Consider the following 17,763-nt stretch of genomic DNA (forward strand, 5'->3'; position numbering starts at 1 on the left):
CGGGCTTAAAACAGGTGGTAAAGAGGCAACACAATGCCTCTTTACCGCCTGTCAAATGCCTCTGAAAAGCGATCTGTGCATGGATTGCTTTTCAGAGGAGCAGCAGTCCTTGCTGCCATCAAACCAGCCCTACAAAGCCATTCTGATGGTACAGGAATGGGGGGGGGTCAGGATTAAAAGTAACATACACACATACATACAGACACATGCTTACACACACATGCACACATGCATGCACACACATACTTGCATACATACATACACATGCACACACACTCACTCACATGTGCACACACAGACACATGTATAAAGCCATTTTAAAATGAATCTAGCTTCTAGCTCAGTAGCTTTCCAGATTTCTCATTCAGCCGGGTAGTGCACTCTAGGGGAAAGCAGATAGCACAGCACACTCCTCTGCACTTTACTTTCACTTTTGAAGCCGACAGAGCTTCTTAGGCCCCATACTCACGAGCAAACATGTCTGCTGAAACTGGCCCGCAGGCCAGTTTCAGCAGACATGTTTGGTCGTGTGTGGGCGCGAGCGGGCCGAATTCCAGCAAACATTTGCCCGCCGGGCCTTTTCCCAGCAGACAAATATTCCTGGACTTGTTTTAAAACAGCCCGCTGGAATTCAGCCCGCTCGGACATGTACGGTCGTCAGTACAGACCTACCGTACATGTCCAGGCGCCCGCCGTCCCTCGCATGCGTCGAATGACTTCGACGCATGCGTGGAAGCATTTTAAAGGCGGGCCGCGCACGTCGCCGCGTCATTGTCGCGGCGACACCGCGTCATCGACGCGGCGACACCGCGGACACGCCCCGCGTATTGTTTACGCGCGGACTTCTGTACGATGGTGTGTACAACCATCGTACAGAAGCCCTCTGGCAGACATGTATGGTGAAAACGGTCCGACGGACCGCTTTCACCATACATGTTTGTCCGTGTGTACCCGGCCTCACAGTTTGGCGGGAGAGCAGACTCATCCGACAGCCTTCTCTCCACTGACCCTGTGGCACACCTGAGAACCTCTGACGGCACACCAGTGTGCCGCGGCACACTGGTTGAGAAAGACTGCAATATAGTACCAAAAAATGTATTAATAAACGTCTACAAGAATCTTTTCCTAACTATCTATCGAGCTTTCAGAGTCAGTCAAATAAATTACAAAGCTTGAAAATCCCTATTATTTTGGCCTAAAGATCTTTTGCAATGCGCCCTAGGCCCCACCTCCTTAAGGGACAGAATGTCTACAGCCAGCTCCTCCTGCATAACGGTCCACAGCACACAGCCTCCTGCCCTGTTCAGGATCCACGTGTGTGTAGATTGCATGCTCAGTTTGGCTCCCATGCCCCAAGGCTCTCTATGTCCCTTCCCACCCAGCTTATATGTTTGTGCTGACTCACTCCTGACATCACTGTGGTAGGACTCTACTTAAAGAGGTTTTAAAGCTTTGTGTTTTTTCACCTTAATGCATCCTATGCATTAAGATGAAAAAACACCTTGAAGTCACCGCCCCTCTGAGCCAATGTTTTACTTACCTGAGCCCTGAATCTCCTGGGCGCGATCCCGCGTTGCTTTCCCCCAGCTTGAGACAGCTCTTCATTGAATGAGTGATAGCAGTGCAGCCATTGGCTCCTGCTGCTGTCAATCAAATGAATGACGTGGCGTACTGGGGGGAGGGGCCGAGTGGACGCCGACTGTATCACATGGGATCGCGCCCGCAAAGTAACCCCCTCTGGAGAGAGCTTCCCAGAGGGGGTTAGCTCCTGCGGGGAGTAGCCGCAAGAGCCGCCATGGGACCCCACAAGAGGACATTCGGGGCCACTCTGTGCAAAACGAACTGCACAGTGGAGATAAGTATGTGATGGGCTGAGTATTACCGTGCTTACCACAAGAGTGGGGGAATAGGGAAAGGGGAGGGGTACAGCTGCTGCACTGGATGGTGTATCAAACCAGGAGCAAATAAAGAATAGGGGGGTAGTGCTGCGCTGTGAATGGGGAGTGAGGTAACGTGCAGAGGAAATATGGCAAATCCTTATATATGGAAAAATATAGTCTGACTAGTAATCACAATAGTAAAGAATGATAATGGTATACCATAACAAGTGAATAACATCAAAATAAACATGCTACAGTGCAGCCAAGGCTAGCTGCCAAATGGTGAAGTAGTACAAAGTGACAGTGCAAGTGTTATAAAGTGAAATTTAATGGTACCAAATATACTGATACACAATTGGGTGTACAACATGCAAAATACAACACACAGCAGTGACTGTAATAACACTAGATTAAATGTCCATGTCCATGCAGCAGATAGCTGTAAACATAACAGCAGGAGAAAATCCAAGATAAAAGTGCTGGTGTAAATGCCAAAATGACGTGAAACAAGGTTGATTTCCGATGTTTTCTTCAGAGTAAGTGAGGATGTCCCCTTACCTTAAAAACCCAGGTACATACGGTATCATCCAAAAGGGCTGTAATTGGAAAGGTAGATCCCTCTCGGTAGTCACGTCCAACCAGTGACAGTGACTCGCACCCAGGGAGATAAAAGTGCCAATAGTGCAGTATCGTTTAAAAAAAGGGTTTATTCAAACAAGATAATACACTGGGTACTCACATTGTTGTGATAAAAAACAGGCATATAAAAACAGGGCGTTCACCTCTGGTACCTCTTAGACCTTGTACACACGACCGAACATGTCTGCTAAAACTGGTCCGCGGACCAGTTTCAGCAGACATGTTCGGTCGTGTGTACGGCCGAGCGGACAGGTTTCAACCATCAGACATAAACCCCCGGGCGGACATGTCCGCTCAAAACGGTCCGGCGGACCGTTTTGAGCGGACAGTCCGTCCGTCTGTACGAGCCCTTAGTGGGCATTTTGTTACACTCATAGGCGCATTCGTCACTTCTCGTGACTTCTTCACCTGATTGTTTCAGCAGTGGTTTCAGCAGGGATGATTAGCTAGGCACCTAAACATACAGGGATATACAGGGCTAGGCACCTAAACAAACAGGGATATACAGGGCTAGGCACCTAAACATACAGGGATATACAGGGCTAGGCACCTAAACATACAGGGATACACAGGGCTAGGCACCTAAACATACAGGGATATACAGGGCTAGGCACCTAAACATATAGGGATATACAGGGCTAGGCACCTAATTATACAGGGATATACAGGGCTAGGCACCTAAACATACAGGGATGTACAGGGCTAGGCACCTAAACATACAGGGATATACAGGGCTAGGCACCTAAACATTCAGGGATATAAAATGTAATATTGACATAAAGGCGCACACACACACAGGTTGGACATGATGGACTTGTGTCTTTTTTCAACCTTACCAACTATGCAACCCGTGTTTCCCCGAAAATAAGACCGGGTCTTATATTAATTTTGGCAACCTAAAACACACTAGGGCTTATTTTCAGGGATGTCTTATTTTTTTACGGTATGTACAATGAACTTAAAGTGGTTGTAACCCTAAAAAAAAAAAAATTGTTTTTTTCCTTTAAAGCATAATAGATTGCATAGTGCTTCTGCTGTGTCATTTATCCATCTCCTGTGTCCCCTGTCTTCTCCCCCCTCCCCCTCCCTGTCAGGTCAGGACGTGAAAAGCATCTTAAAATCCATTCTTATAGAATTATGCAATTACATTTTTAGGAATTGTGCTGATGGGGGGTGCAGTGTGTCTCCCTTTGTGATTGGTGTCGGGTGGGAGGAGAGTGGAGGAGGGGGGAGCCGGTATCTCGCTGGCATCTGTCCGCTCCGTGCGCTGAGGAGGGAGGTGTTGCGAGCATTGGGCGGGAGGAGAGCAGAGGGGGGAGCCGCTGTCTCACTGGCGTTGGCCCGCTCCGTGCACTGGGGAGGGGGGGCCGCGGGCATCGGGCGGGAGGAGAGCGGAGAAGGGGGGAACCGGTGTCCCGCTGGCATCTGTCAGCTCCGTGTGTTGAGGAGGGAGGGGCTGTGGGCATCGGGCGGGAGGAGAGCGGAGGGGGGGAGCCGCTGTCTCACTGGCGTTGGCCCACTTAGTGCACTGGGGAGGAGGGGCGGGCGTCAGCCAGGAGGAGAGTAGAAGACCTCCGGCAATCATTCTGCAAGGTGGATTAAAAAATGTTTTAACAAATTTTACTAGGGCTTATTTTTGGGGTAGGGCTTATATTGCAGCCCACCCTGAGAATCATGCTAGGTTTTATTATCGGGGTAGGTGTTATTTTCGGAGAAACACGGCATGTAATATTTATTGCAATTTTTTTTATCAGCCCTGTTGGTGGGATTTGGTGAGATATCAGGGGTCCCCTTTGAGACAGGGAAAGGGACTAAGGACACAAGTTCCCCATTCCCCTTCTCTGCAGCCTCGGCATTGAAGATGAATGAACAGGAGTTATTTAATACAGATGTTAATACAGATGCTTATGTCAGTGAGCTACTTTATCTGGTGGAAGAGTCAAGTAGATCTAGCGAGGAACAAATGACAGTTCATACTTTATGGGGGTATTTAAGAACCCTTTCAACTTAGGAGCCACATCATCTTCAGAGAATTCCGTCTTAGAAGTCAATGTGAAGTTTTGCAAGATGGTGGTAAGAAAGATAAACATTTCCATCCGGGCCAAACCTTCTCCAGGGCAGCTCCTCTTACCTACAAAGATATTTCATTTCAGTTTCCATCCCATAGTAGAATACTGTACATGACCACACCTGATTATTTCACTGCAAGATTTGTAATCCTAGGTTTTGATATGTGAATGGTGATCAATGATCAGCTATGAGTCAATTTCTGTCCATGAACAGATTGCCTTTCTACAGATTATGGGCATATATATATATATATATATATATATATATATATATATATATATATATATACACACTATATTACCAAAAGTGTTGGGACACTTGCCTTTACACACACATGAACTGTAATGACATCCCAGTCTTAGTCTGTAGGGTTCAATATTGAGTTGGCCCACCCTTTGCAGCTATAACAGCTTCAACTCTTCTGGGAAGGCTTTCCACAAGGTTTAGTAGTGTGTCTATGGGAATGTTTGACCGTTCTTCCAGAAACACACTTGTGAGGTCAGGCACTGATGTGGACAATAAGGTCTGGGTTGCAGTCTCTGCTCTACTTCCTCCCAAAGGTGTTCTATTGGGTTAAGGCAGGTGTCCCAATACTTTTGGTAATATAGTGTATATATTATTTTGAATTTAGTTAGCAAACAGTTCTTTTAGGAAGCACCTTTGGCAGCCGGATCCACCAGCATGTTGCCCAACCAAGTCTCAAAAGAGGCTTGAAAATCTCAAATTAAAATATCTGATGATTGATGGCACTATTGTGAGATATTGGAATCTGATTATTGCAAGTGATCAAATTAGTAGCATATTTGATTAATATCAAATAGTTTTTGAATTGGTTACTCACACCATATGATAAATAATCACAACATCTTATTATTTATAAGTTGACCCACCTACGGAGAAAGCCATGAAGGCATCATTTTTTTTGAATTGCCCGTTTTCATCCAGGAAGTGGTTGGGATTGAACTTGTATGGAGTAGCAAAATGCATGGTTTCACGGTGGACAGTGCAGAGCAAAGTGTAGACATCTGTGCCCTGAAGAAAGTATATTAAAAAAGTCAATCACAGGGTCAATCGAATAAAGGGCCCAGTTTGGGGACTGTATACCCTATTTGTTTGTATATAAATTTGTAAAAGGTTACATAGATCGTGGCCTGGCCCCACCCCCTGCACCCTCCTCAGTGGCTGTGATTGACAGCAGCGAGAGCCAATCTTGTTGCAGTCTCAGAGCCAACGAGGAGGGTGGGAGCCAAGAGAACCTCTGCTCTCGTGCACAGCGCAGGTTTGATATAGGCTCAGGTAAGTATGGGGGGGGGGGCTTGCTTTTAGAAACACTTTAATATATTTTAATGTTTCTTACCTTGGGGATATAATATCCTCTAAACATTGTGTCTTTTGTCACCATATGTGGCACATTGAAAGGAACGATGTCACAAAATCTCTGCACCTCATGGATTACAGCTTGTGTGTATGGCATATCAAACTTGTCGTCCATGTTTACCATTCTGTCTCGTCCAATTACCCGATCAATTTCCTCATAAAGTTTATCTGGTAGAAAAAAATGCACATAGGTAAAAAAACAAGAAAATCATTTTTATAATTTTTATTATTATTATTACTATTATTATTATAGTGGTTGTAAAGCTAGAAGGCTTGTATTCTATGCATTAAGGTAAAAAACTTAGGTGGAGCAAGCCCACGTGAGTGCCCTATTGCAGGCTGCTTGCTATGGGGGCACATTTGCCAGGGAGAGGGACCAGGACCAAAGTTAAAAAAAGCTTTATCTATAGTTCTACTTTAAAATGTTAAAGCATCCAGCACGCAGAGTGGGAACCATTCATAATGGCCACAGCAGATGTGGAGACTCAGGAAGTTAGCACATAGATCCTTATAATACACATCAAACACATAGCCTGCTGACCAAATTCGGCCTTCCGGGCCATTTCATGTGGCCCTCAAACCTCTCCTGCAGCTCTACCTCCAGTTTCTTCCCAGCAGCAGCACAGGGTATGGGGGGTTCACTGTGGTATAAGGGAGGGCGGGTGACCCTTGACATCTGATAAAGGGGGTGTCAGGGCACTAACTCTTACCTGCCTTCCAGAACGGTGCAATCGCGGCTGTTTGCGCCGCGCGTGCGTGGTGTTGGCGCGCGCGTGCGTGGTGTTGGCGCGCGCGGGCGCGTGCAGGTGCGCGCGCACGGGCGCGCAAGATCTGTAGTTCCGTCCAGCCAATCAGAGCCCTGAGTGGGCTATTTAAACCTCTCCCTTTCCTGTGGCTAGTTGCTGGTTTGTCACAGCGCTTGTTTGGAGTGTTTCCTGGATCCTGGAAAAACCTTATCTGATCTTGTTCCTGTTTACCTGACCTTGGCTATACTCTACCGGATTGCTGCCTTCTCCTACCTTGACCTCGGCTTGCCTTTTGGACTATTCTGATCTCACCTGCCCTTGACCTTTTGGCTTGAACTTTGGACTACCCTGTTTATCTGAACTTCCTTGACCGCAGCCTGTTTTCTGGATTTCCCTGTTTCCTACCAATCCTGCTTCCCGGACCTCCTGGAATTCCCTGCCATATCTTCAGCCATTCCCAAGTGGACTACTGCCTGGTTGTTCCTGTTTCACGCACTGAACCTTCACCTTCCCATCGGTACCGGTGCCTCCTGGTGCGTCTGCTCTCCTGTCCCCAATTCAGGGGGCGGACCGCGCCGGGTCGCAAAGGGAGCCACCCTCAGCATCTTGGCCTTGGTAAGTGTACTTTTGTTACTACCTGATAGTACCTGATAGTACAAACCAGCCAGATGTCCGAGGCCGACAGGGTGCGCTCGCCTTTTGAGACGCTATGCCAACAAGTCTCAGCCCTCACCGAAGCGGTACAGAAACTTCAAGAAGGCTATCTGCATATAGACGGTCGCTTACAACAGATGAATGTCACCCCCGGATCCTCGACTGCCTCCGCAGCATTAGCTACAGGCCCTACTTCTTCTCAACCCTCTTCTGCTTCTCCAGTGCTGGTAACTCATCCTGAACCACGTGTGCCTACCCCGGAGCGATTCGCTGGCGACCGAAAGAAGTTTCGGGCATTTAAGAACGCTTGCTCCCTATATCTGACTCTTCAACCTAGGACTTTTTGTTCAGAAGCTGTAAAGGTTGGTTTCGTGATCTCCCTCCTTGCAGATGAACCACAAGCTTTGGCCCATAGTTTGTTGGAACAAGGGAGCCCGATATTAGACACCATGGACACTTTCTTTGAACACTTATCTAAGTTATACGATGATCCTCTCCGTTCAGCTACCGCAGAACTTACTCTTCATCAACTAACCCAGGGGAGGAGACCCGTAGAGGACTACATCGCCGACTTCCGTAAATGGTCTGCTGACACAGGGTGGAATGAAACTGCCCTAAAATACCAGTTTCGCCAAGGATTGTCGGAATCCCTCAAGGACGAGCTAGCCAGAGGTGACCCGCCTGCCACTCTGGAAGCCTTAATCCAATCAGCCACCCAGCTTGATCGACGTCTTCGAGAACACCGGCAGGAACGCTTCCAGACATCCCGTCCTAATTGGGTTCCGCCTAGATTCTCACCGGCTCCTCCACCTGCTCCAGTTCCACCTGTTGCTTCGTCTTCAGATCCAGAACCAATGCAGCTCGGTCTACTCCGGGCACCTCTCACCCCTGAAGAGAGACAACGTAGACGGCAGTCCAACCTCTGCCTGTATTGTGGCGCTGCAGGACATTTTCTTCACACCTGTCCCATAAGACCCAGTAAGTCAAGACTACCGTCTTTTTTCAATTGCATATTTCCAACTTACCACAGACTTACGTTGTACTTTTTCTTTCCCTACAGCTCCCGCAGGGGGCGGTCCGGCTGCCAGCCATCGTTGACTCCGGGGCTTGCAGCTGCTTCCTTGATTCTGCCCTAGCCCAGAAGCTGCATGTCCCATACCGGCCAAAGAACTTTCAGTTACAGATCCATCTGGCAGACGGCTCTCTACCCCGCTCTGGATTAGTTACCATGGAAACTCTGCCCATCCACGCCATCTCTGACACCGGCCATCGAGAGTATCTGTGCCTGGATCTCATTCCTTCCCCTTTATTCCCTATTATTTTGGGCTTACCCTGGCTACAAGTGCATCAACCTTCTATAGACTGGCTCAAAAAAGACATCACATTCCCTTCTGCTTTCTGTTCTCAGCATTGTCTTCCTCCCGTTAAAGCCTCCTGCTCCACCTTGATGTCTGCACCATCGGATCTTCAACACGTTCCTGCTGCATACTCGGACTTTAAGGATGTGTTCGATAAGCAACAGGCTGACCGCCTTCCCCCACATCGGCCATACGATTGCCCCGTTGATTTACTTCCCGGTTCTAAAATCCCTTTTGGTCGAATCTTCCCACTCTCAGAGACTGAATTGGTGGCTCTAAAAGCCTATATCGATGAAAATTTAGGAAAGAAATTCATCCGCCCTTCATCTTCCCCAGCCGGGGCTGGAATCTTTTTTGTTGAGAAAAAAGATGGTTCCCTCAGGCCCTGTATCGATTACAGGGAGCTAAATAAAATCACCGTCAAAAATAGGTATCCTTTGCCCCTCATTCCGGAACTTTTTCAACGCTTCCGATCAGCCCGGATTTTCTCTAAGCTCGATCTCCGTGGGGCCTACAACCTTATCCGGATCAGGCATGGGGACGAATGGAAGACCGCTTTTAGATCAAGGTTCGGGCACTTTGAATACCTGGTAATGCCATTCGGCCTCTGCAACGCCCCTGCCACTTTCCAACATCTGGTAAATGACATTTTTCGTCAATATCTGGATGATTTTCTAGTCGTCTACTTGGACGACATCCTCATTTTTTCGGTATCACTCGAACTACATCGCACCCACGTTAAGAAGGTCCTGACAATCCTCAGAGAACACAAGCTTTATCTTAAAGCGGAAAAATGCGAATTTGAGAAGACTACAATTCAGTTTTTGGGGTTCATCATTTCAACCGACGGTATATCCATGGATCCGCAAAAGGTCAAAGCAGTTCAGGATTGGCCAGCGCCAGTTGACAAAAAAGGGGTACAGCGTTTTATTGGCTTTGCCAACTTTTACCGAAGATTCATTGTTGGTTTTTCATCCATTGTGGCCCCTATCACTCGTCTAACTCACCAAGGTCTTCGCTTTCATTGGTCCCGGGAAGCTCAAGAAGCATTCAAAAAGTTAAAAATCTTGTTTTCTTCAGCCCCTATCCTTAGGCATCCAGATCCAAGCTTGCCCTTTATCCTGGAAGTCGACGCTTCGGAGACAGCCATCGGTGCTATCCTGTCACAAAGGCAAGGACCCAAATCCTTACTGCACCCCATAGCTTACGCTTCACGAAAACTAAATCTCTCGGAAAGAAATTATGATGTTGGGGACCGGGAACTATTGGCCATTAAGTTCGCTCTAGAAGAGTGGAGGTACCTCTTGGAGGGTGCTCTTCACCCCATCTTGATCTTCACAGACCATAAAAATTTGGAATACCTGCGATCTGCCAAACGTCTGAGACCTAGGCAAGCCCGTTGGGCCTTGTTCTTTGCCCGCTTCAACTTTCACATAACCTTCAGACCAGGATCTAAGAATGGAAAAGCTGACGCCCTATCCAGAATGTTCACTGAAACCCCTGATCAGTCAGAACCCAGTACCATCTTGACGTCCCAAAATTTCTTTCTGATTTCTCAGTTGGATCTACTTTCCTCTTTAAAGACGGCTTCCACTCAAATTACCAACATACCCTCACTCTCTCTTGAAAGACGGGACGGTTTACTATGGTCTCGAGGCAAAATTTTTGTACCTGAACAAACGAGACAACTAGTACTGAGCATATTCCATGACCATAAACTAGCAGGCCATTTTGGAGCTCGAAAAACCGCGGAACTAGTTAGCCGCTCCTTCTGGTGGCCAAAGTGGAGGTCGGACTGTAAAGACTATGTAACTTCGTGCTCTCGGTGTCAGCGTTACAAAGGCCCAAACGCCAAATCCTGGGGTTTACTCAGACCTCTTCCTGTTCCTGAACGCCCCTGGGCGGACATCTCTATGGATTTTATTGTAGACTTACCACCTTCTGGAGGCTTTACTACAATCCTAGTAGTGGTCGACCGGCTGTCCAAATTTGCACATTTTGTACCCATGATTGGCACACCCTCTGCAGCAGAAACCACTAAAGTTTTCTTCAAAGAGATCGTGAAGCTCCACGGAACACCCAAAAGCATTGTTTCGGATAGAGGTGTGTGTGTGCAATTTACATCTAAGTTTTGGAAGGAACTTTGTAAATCTCTGGAGATTAAAATCTGCCTTTCATCAGCTTACCACCCGCAGTCCAATGGTCAGACAGAGAGGACCAACCAAACGTTGGAACAGTATCTCCGTTGCTTCTGCTCCTCGTCGCAAGATGACTGGTCGTCTTTGCTACCATCCGCAGAATTTGCGTATAACAATTCTCTACATTCATCCACTAACCAAACTCCATTTTGGGCTAACTATGGTTACCATCCAACTTTTCTTCCAAATTCAATTCCCGAGATTCCTGTACCTGCTGTCCAAGAACATATAGTTGCTTTACAACAAAATTTTCAAAGACTTCAAAAAAACATGCAACAGGCCCAGGAAAATTACAAGAGATCCTATGATAAGGGAAAGAAGGAGTGTCCAGTTTTTAAAGTCGGGGAGAAGGTATGGCTATCAGCCACGAACCTTAGGTTACCCATTCCTTCTCGGAAATTAGGTCCCAGATTCATAGGCCCATTCGAAATTAAAAGAGTGATCAATCCTGTGGCTTTTGAACTAACATTACCAGGGTCATACAAGATCCACCCCGTATTCCACGCATCTCTGCTCAAACCCGTTATTCCAGACTCTTTTCCAGGAAGGGAGGAACTTCCACCTCCTCCAGTGGAGATTGAAGGTGAAAAAGAATTTGAGGTCGAATCTATTTTAGGTTGCCGGAAGAGAGGGAGACAACTCCAGTACCTTGTCAAGTGGAAGGGTTACCCGCCTGAAGACACCTCATGGGAACCTTCCAGAAATTTACATGCTCCTCGCCTGATCCGAATTTTTCACCGGGACCATCCAGAACTGATGGACAGTTTAGGCGTCCGGAGTCCGCCCCTAGGGAGGGGGCACTGTCAGGGCACTAACTCTTACCTGCCTTCCAGAACGGTGCAATCGCGGCTGTTTGTGCCGCGCGTGCGTGGTGTTGGCGCGCGCGTGCGTGGTGTTGGCGCGCGCGGGCGCGTGCAGGTACGGGCGCGCAAGATCTGTAGTTCCGTCCAGCCAATCAGAGCCCTGAGTGGGCTATTTAAACCTCTCCCTTTCCTGTGGCTAGTTGCTGGTTTGTCACAGCGCTTGTTTGGAGTGTTTCCTGGATCCTGGAAAAACCTTATCTGATCTTGTTCCTGTTTACCTGACCTTGGCTATACTCTACCGTATTGCTGCCTTCTCCTACCTTGACCTCGGCTTGCCTTTTGGACTATTCTGATCTCACCTGCCCTTGACCTTTTGGCTTGAACTTTGGACTACCCTGTTTATCTGAACTTCCTTGACCGCAGCCTGTTTTCTGGATTTCCCTGTTTCCTACCAATCCTGCTTCCCGGACCTCCTGGAATTCCCTGCCATATCTTCAGCCATTCCCAAGTGGACTACTGCCCGGTTGTTCCTGTTTCACGCACTGAACCTTCACCTTCCCATCGGTACCGGTGCCTCCTGGTGCGTCTGCTCCCCTGTCCCCAATTCAGGGGGCGGACCGCGCCGGGTCGCAAAGGGAGCCACCCTCAGCATCTTGGCCTTGGTAAGTGTACTTTTGTTACTACCTGATAGTACCTGATAGGGGGGTGGTGGTGTTCTGGACATCTGCTTATTTTTATTATGAGAATAATACTATTCTATGCCAGTTGAAAAGGATGGTTCCACACTGCTGGTATCATCCTCAAGAAACATTATTGGAGACTGCTCAGATAGAACACCATGGCAGAACCATGTTCTGTCTGTGCAGTCTCCAATAAAGTTTCTTGTGGATGATAGCAGTGGTGTGCAACCCTTCTTTTCAGACTTGCATCATCTGTTACAGGTGTGCGAGTGAGCTTCATTATTCAGGGATGACATTCTTCTACTTTAACCCAAAAACGGGTAACTCTCCTTATACTTCATAAAGCCTGGGAGGTGTCTGCATCAATAAAATATTTAGTGAAGATCACCCCCACATTTGAGGCACTATAACATTCCATGTTTATGTAGCCAAGTCCTGGGCCTCTCCAGGCTTGGCACACAATATTGTTCTGCAAACGTCACCTCCACTGGCTGAGTCCCTGGCTTGACATCTGTTGAAGTTTCCCAATTCTTCACCATCCCTGGTTGGTGGGAATACTGCTCTGGTACTTGCTTCAGCTACTCACAGTGGTCCCCGGTTACAAAGTGGATGGACCCTTAGTGGCGACAGCTGCCCCTCTACCTCCGAACATGGCAGAACCGTCCCTTCTGTTGGACTGCAAGCCGCAATCCCAACCCTACACTGCTCTCTTGCTTCTGGATAGGCCCTCAGACAGCCTAGCAGCCAGCCAGATGTCCTATGGATAGGCTTCAGGCTCTGGCCTAGCAGCCCGGGGCAGCACAACACATGTCCGCATAGACAGCTGTCCATGTGGCACAGAACCCTGATCACTTGACCTTGCCCAGCAGGCAAAGTGACCTAAGAAAATCCCTGCCCATTGACTGAGATGCCCTTGTCTTATCTAATGCCACCACTTACCCAGCCATCTAGTGACAGAAGAGAGAAGTGTAGAAATTCCAGAATTAGGGCAAAATCAATTCACCTCCTACCAATTGGCCAAGGAACCTATCACTGGGCAAGTACATTTACTAGCAACCCTGCCTAAACATCAGGGTGCTACATTTGTTTAAATCCATATATACAACCTTTGTTCATTGGACAAATCATCCAATCGCCTTTTTAGGCTGTAACACTTCTATCAAAATAAACATCCTCCCCAAGGTCCTCTACCTTTTTGGAACCTTACCAATATCTATTCCCCCTGCCCATCTTAAGAAATCCCAAACAGACATTTTAGTTTTGTTTGAGATTACAAAAGGCACAGAATTTCAGAACAATGGTGGCCTAGCGCTTCTAAACTTGTTAAAATACTATCAAGCAACTCAACTACAAGCTATTGCTTCTTGGTTTACCTTATTTACTTATAATTGCTGGATGGAAATAGAAAAGCTCTGGCTCACACATGTTCATCCCAATAATTTGTTATGGAATGCTGATGCAACTGTTGACTCCTCCTATCTTCTTCACACTATGTATTTCTCTGTGGTTTGTGGAGGACACTGAAACATAGACATATTCTTATGTCACCAGTTTCTTTAATAACAGCCTTCTTCTTCAACCCCAAAGTGCCAGATAGTCTGACTTCTATACTGGAGCCAGGGGACAGAGCGGCGGCGAGGATATCACCTCTGCAGTGCCAGTTGTGGATGTCACCACGGGCAACCGAGAGTGAGAGGACATCTGTTCGGAGGAAGCTTTGTTGCTTTGTCGCTGGGATTGATGAGAGGCCCTTGTGGTCATTATCTTTGGATGTCACTAATTGCACTAATTGCAGTGTTGGCACTTTGAAAAAAATAAGTTGGTTTTGTTTTGCAGTTTGGGCACTCATGCCACGTACACACGACCGAGTTTCTCAGCGGTGAAAACACCGCCAAGAAACCCGAAGGGAAAACCAAGGACCGGCTTGGTTCCTTTTCCCCGTGTTTTCCCGACAGGTTTTCTCTTGGTCGAGAAAACTGGCCGTGTGTAGGCTCCCTAGCAGTGTTTCCCTATGGGAAAACTGCCGAGCAAAAAAACGCTGCGATGCGCGACGAGAAAAATTTGGAGCACGTTCTAAATTTTCTTGTTGTAATTCTCGTCGGTTTTCTCGTCAGGAAAAATGCTGGAAAGCCTACACATGCCCGGTTTTCTCGTCCAAGAGAAGACATGACAGTTTTCCCGATGAGAAAACTGATTGTGTGTACACGGCATTAGGCTCAAAAAGGTCACTGCCTAGTTGGACTCTAATACTATGTATCAATTTTCTTCTTAGTAGAGGGTTCAGTGGTCAAGAGAGAGGAGAGTGTGGTACTTATCCTTATACACTTTTTTCTTTCTTTTTCATCCTCCTTTGAACTTCTCATTTTTTCTGTTTACTTTGTCACATATGTATGCTCTGCTGTCCTATTTAAAGTAGAATTATAGGCACAACTTTTTTTTTTCATTTTGGATAGCATAAAGGAGGGTTTTAAAAACCTGTGTGATTTATTTTGTTCGCTATCTGTGTCCTATTGTGGAGATTTCCCTTCACTTCCTGTCCCATAGCCAAACAGAAAGTGAGAGGAAATCCCTGTTCCCATTAAAAGATTTCCCCAAAACTAAAAAAGAAACGTTTTGCCTTTAGTTATACTTTAAGCTGTACAACTGGCACAGGTATGACCTATGTTAATTCCCCCACAATTTTACCTTTATTAAGCAGAGGAATGGCTTGTTTAATGGATATATCCTAAAATGTTGTTCTCCACTGATTAATAAGTAATGTTATAAGTACCGTAGCCCTAGACATAATATTTTCTCTTACTTCTGTGCCTTTTGCTTTCTTTATGAGGTATACTGGCTACAAATTGCTTGATGTTGTAGGCTGCTTACAGTTTCTTGAAGTTTCTATATGAAGTAAATATTTTATACTGATCAAATTTTGCATTGCAGACCTGCATTGTGTATCTGACCTGCATTGTGTATCTGAATAAATCAATAAAAATTGTCATTGATTGAAAAAAAAGAAACAAATACGCAATAGATGTAAGAAACTGTTAAATGTTTTACTGGTCCAGCAACATGAGATATCACTGTATTTGAGACATGTTTGCAGCCTTTTTTTTTTTTTTACATTGTTTTTCCAAAAAAGAGGTATTAGAAAATACATTATCACTTCACATTCTATTGGATATATATACATTATTTTTCAACATCGTTACATTCAATCCCATTTGAAGTGAATCACATTCACTCTTTTACCATCACTGTAGTCCTAGGGCTTTAAAGAACTTATCACCAATATCTCCCGTTTCCCCTTCTATCTTCTCTAATCCTCCTCTTTGTTTTATTCTTTACAAAATACCCCCCACCTCCCCTAACAAAAAAAAGAAGTTTGCAGCCTTTCTATCCTTTCACTTACTTACCTCCTACTTCAGGATATTTTAGGAGGATAAGCAATGCATGCCCAAGAGTGGTTTTCAAAGACTCAGTCGCTGCAATAAATAGGTTGTGGATTGTATACAGGAGATTTTTCATATGAAACTCCGTATTGGGGTCATTCTTCTCCTATGGAGACAATAGTGACATCTTAGACCATTGGAGGGCGAATTCAGTCAAGGGCTAATCAATCTCTTTTAAGGAAGAGTCACCAGAGTTTTAAGTAATCAACAATTAATCTATTTACAATACAGAAACAGACAACATAGGAAAGGGCTGGAAATGTGACAGTTAGGCCCCGTACAGACGACCAAACATGTCTGCTGAAACTGGTCTGCGGGCCAGTTTCAGCAGACATGTTCGGTCATGTGTAGGCCCGAGCGTGCAGGATTCCAGCAAACATTTGCCCGCCGGGCCTTTTCCCAGCGGACAAATATTCCTGGACTTGTTTTAAAACAGTCCGCTGGAATCCTGCCCGCTCGGACATGTTCGGTCGTCTGTACAGACCTACCGTACATGTCCGAGCGCCCGCCATCCCTCGCATGCGTCGAATGACTTCGACACATGCGTGGAAGTATTTAACTGGCAGGCCTGCCCACGTCGCCACGTCATTGTCGCGGCGACACCGCATCATCGATGCGGCGACACCGCGGACACGCCCCGCGTATTGTTTACGCGCGGCTTTCTGTACGATGGTTAGTACAGCCATCGTACAGAAAGCCCCGGGCAGACATGTACGGTGAAAACGGTCCGGCGGACCGGTTTCATCGTACATGTTTGCTGGTGTGTACACGGCCTTAGAGTCCTTTCACACAGGCTTGCCGATCAGGTCTGCCTGTCAGTTTTTCAGGCAGACCTGATCGGACTCTCTAGTCTCCTCTATGGAGCGGCGGATGTCAGCGGACACATCCGATCTGATCCTGCCTGCAAAATCCAGACAGATGGTGGTCCTATTTTCCATCCATCTGGCGGATCAAATGAAAAAGGACAGGCACTCTAAACAGCGGAGTGGACATGACCTGTCAGCCGCCTGCTCAGCAGCGGATCAGCAGAGCGATTACCCACTGAGCAAGCGGAATCCGCAAGACGAAGGCACCTGTGTGAAAGGGGCATTAAATGTTTGTTTTTTTGCCACAGACTCTGGGGTTTATCCAGCTGTTCCTGGTCAACCACTACAAAATGTAACCAGTGGGGTTTGTCAGATTATCTAGAGAAAACTGCTGTCAAAAAGTGTTGTTTAAACACAGTTCTGTAAAATTGCAATAAAGACACTAGAAGTTTCCAAAAAAAAAATTCAGCTTCTCAAACAGACGCTATCGTCTTCTGTGTCAAGCCAGAGCCCTATAGACCAAGAGAGAGCAAATTCACTTTTAGAGCAAAGTAACAGTACCTCCTAATAGTCCATCATCCCACAATGTATACATACCCATCCATGCTCAAAACTTCTAATTTTGAAGTTTGTTGGCAAAAAGTCCGACCGTGTGTAATGGATTAGCCGCGTGTTGAAAATGATACTAAAATACGAGATTGCGAATGACCGCGCCGCAATGTATTTACGAAAGTACAAAATTACAAATCCATTCTAAATACGGTGATAGACACGAATCAACAAAAACAAAACAATGTTACGAATCAACGGAAAAGGCAATCTCACATAAGTAACAATTACTAAATTACGAATAGTGTACCGAATAAACGAACATTTTTATCTAACAAAATTACGAATTTCGAATCAGCGAAAATAAATTAGACAGAATTACGAATCATTCAGTATCAACGAAAATAAAACTGTTACGAAAATACGAACGGGTTCGAATAGGAAAACTTGCGTCTTACGGAATTACGAATCTACGGAATGAGACGAAATGAAACCAAAAAAAACGTAATTTTTTGTTGTGCACATGTCTAGTTTACCCTCGAAAAAGGCATGTCAAATGCCAGGCT

At 46.2% G+C, this 17,763-nt stretch overlaps 1 protein-coding gene across 1 annotated transcript in view; it reads right to left on the minus strand.

The window, feature by feature from the left end:
- Positions 1–4,028: 4,028 nt before the first annotated feature.
- Positions 4,029–17,763, minus strand: part of LOC120913337 (cytochrome P450 2G1-like) — a 75,859-nt gene continuing 62,124 nt past the window's right edge. The window contains exons 6-9 of the mRNA XM_040323207.1: positions 15,807–15,948; positions 5,947–6,134; positions 5,480–5,621; positions 4,029–4,650 (exon numbers count right to left, since the gene is read on the minus strand). Of these exons, the coding sequence (XP_040179141.1) occupies positions 4,469–4,650; positions 5,480–5,621; positions 5,947–6,134; positions 15,807–15,948 (654 nt within the window). The 3' untranslated portion in view covers positions 4,029–4,468. The remainder of the gene's footprint in view (positions 4,651–5,479; positions 5,622–5,946; positions 6,135–15,806; positions 15,949–17,763) is intronic.

Source organism: Rana temporaria, chromosome 9 (genome assembly GCF_905171775.1).
Source record: "Rana temporaria chromosome 9, aRanTem1.1, whole genome shotgun sequence".
NCBI lineage: Eukaryota > Metazoa > Chordata > Amphibia > Anura > Ranidae > Rana > Rana temporaria.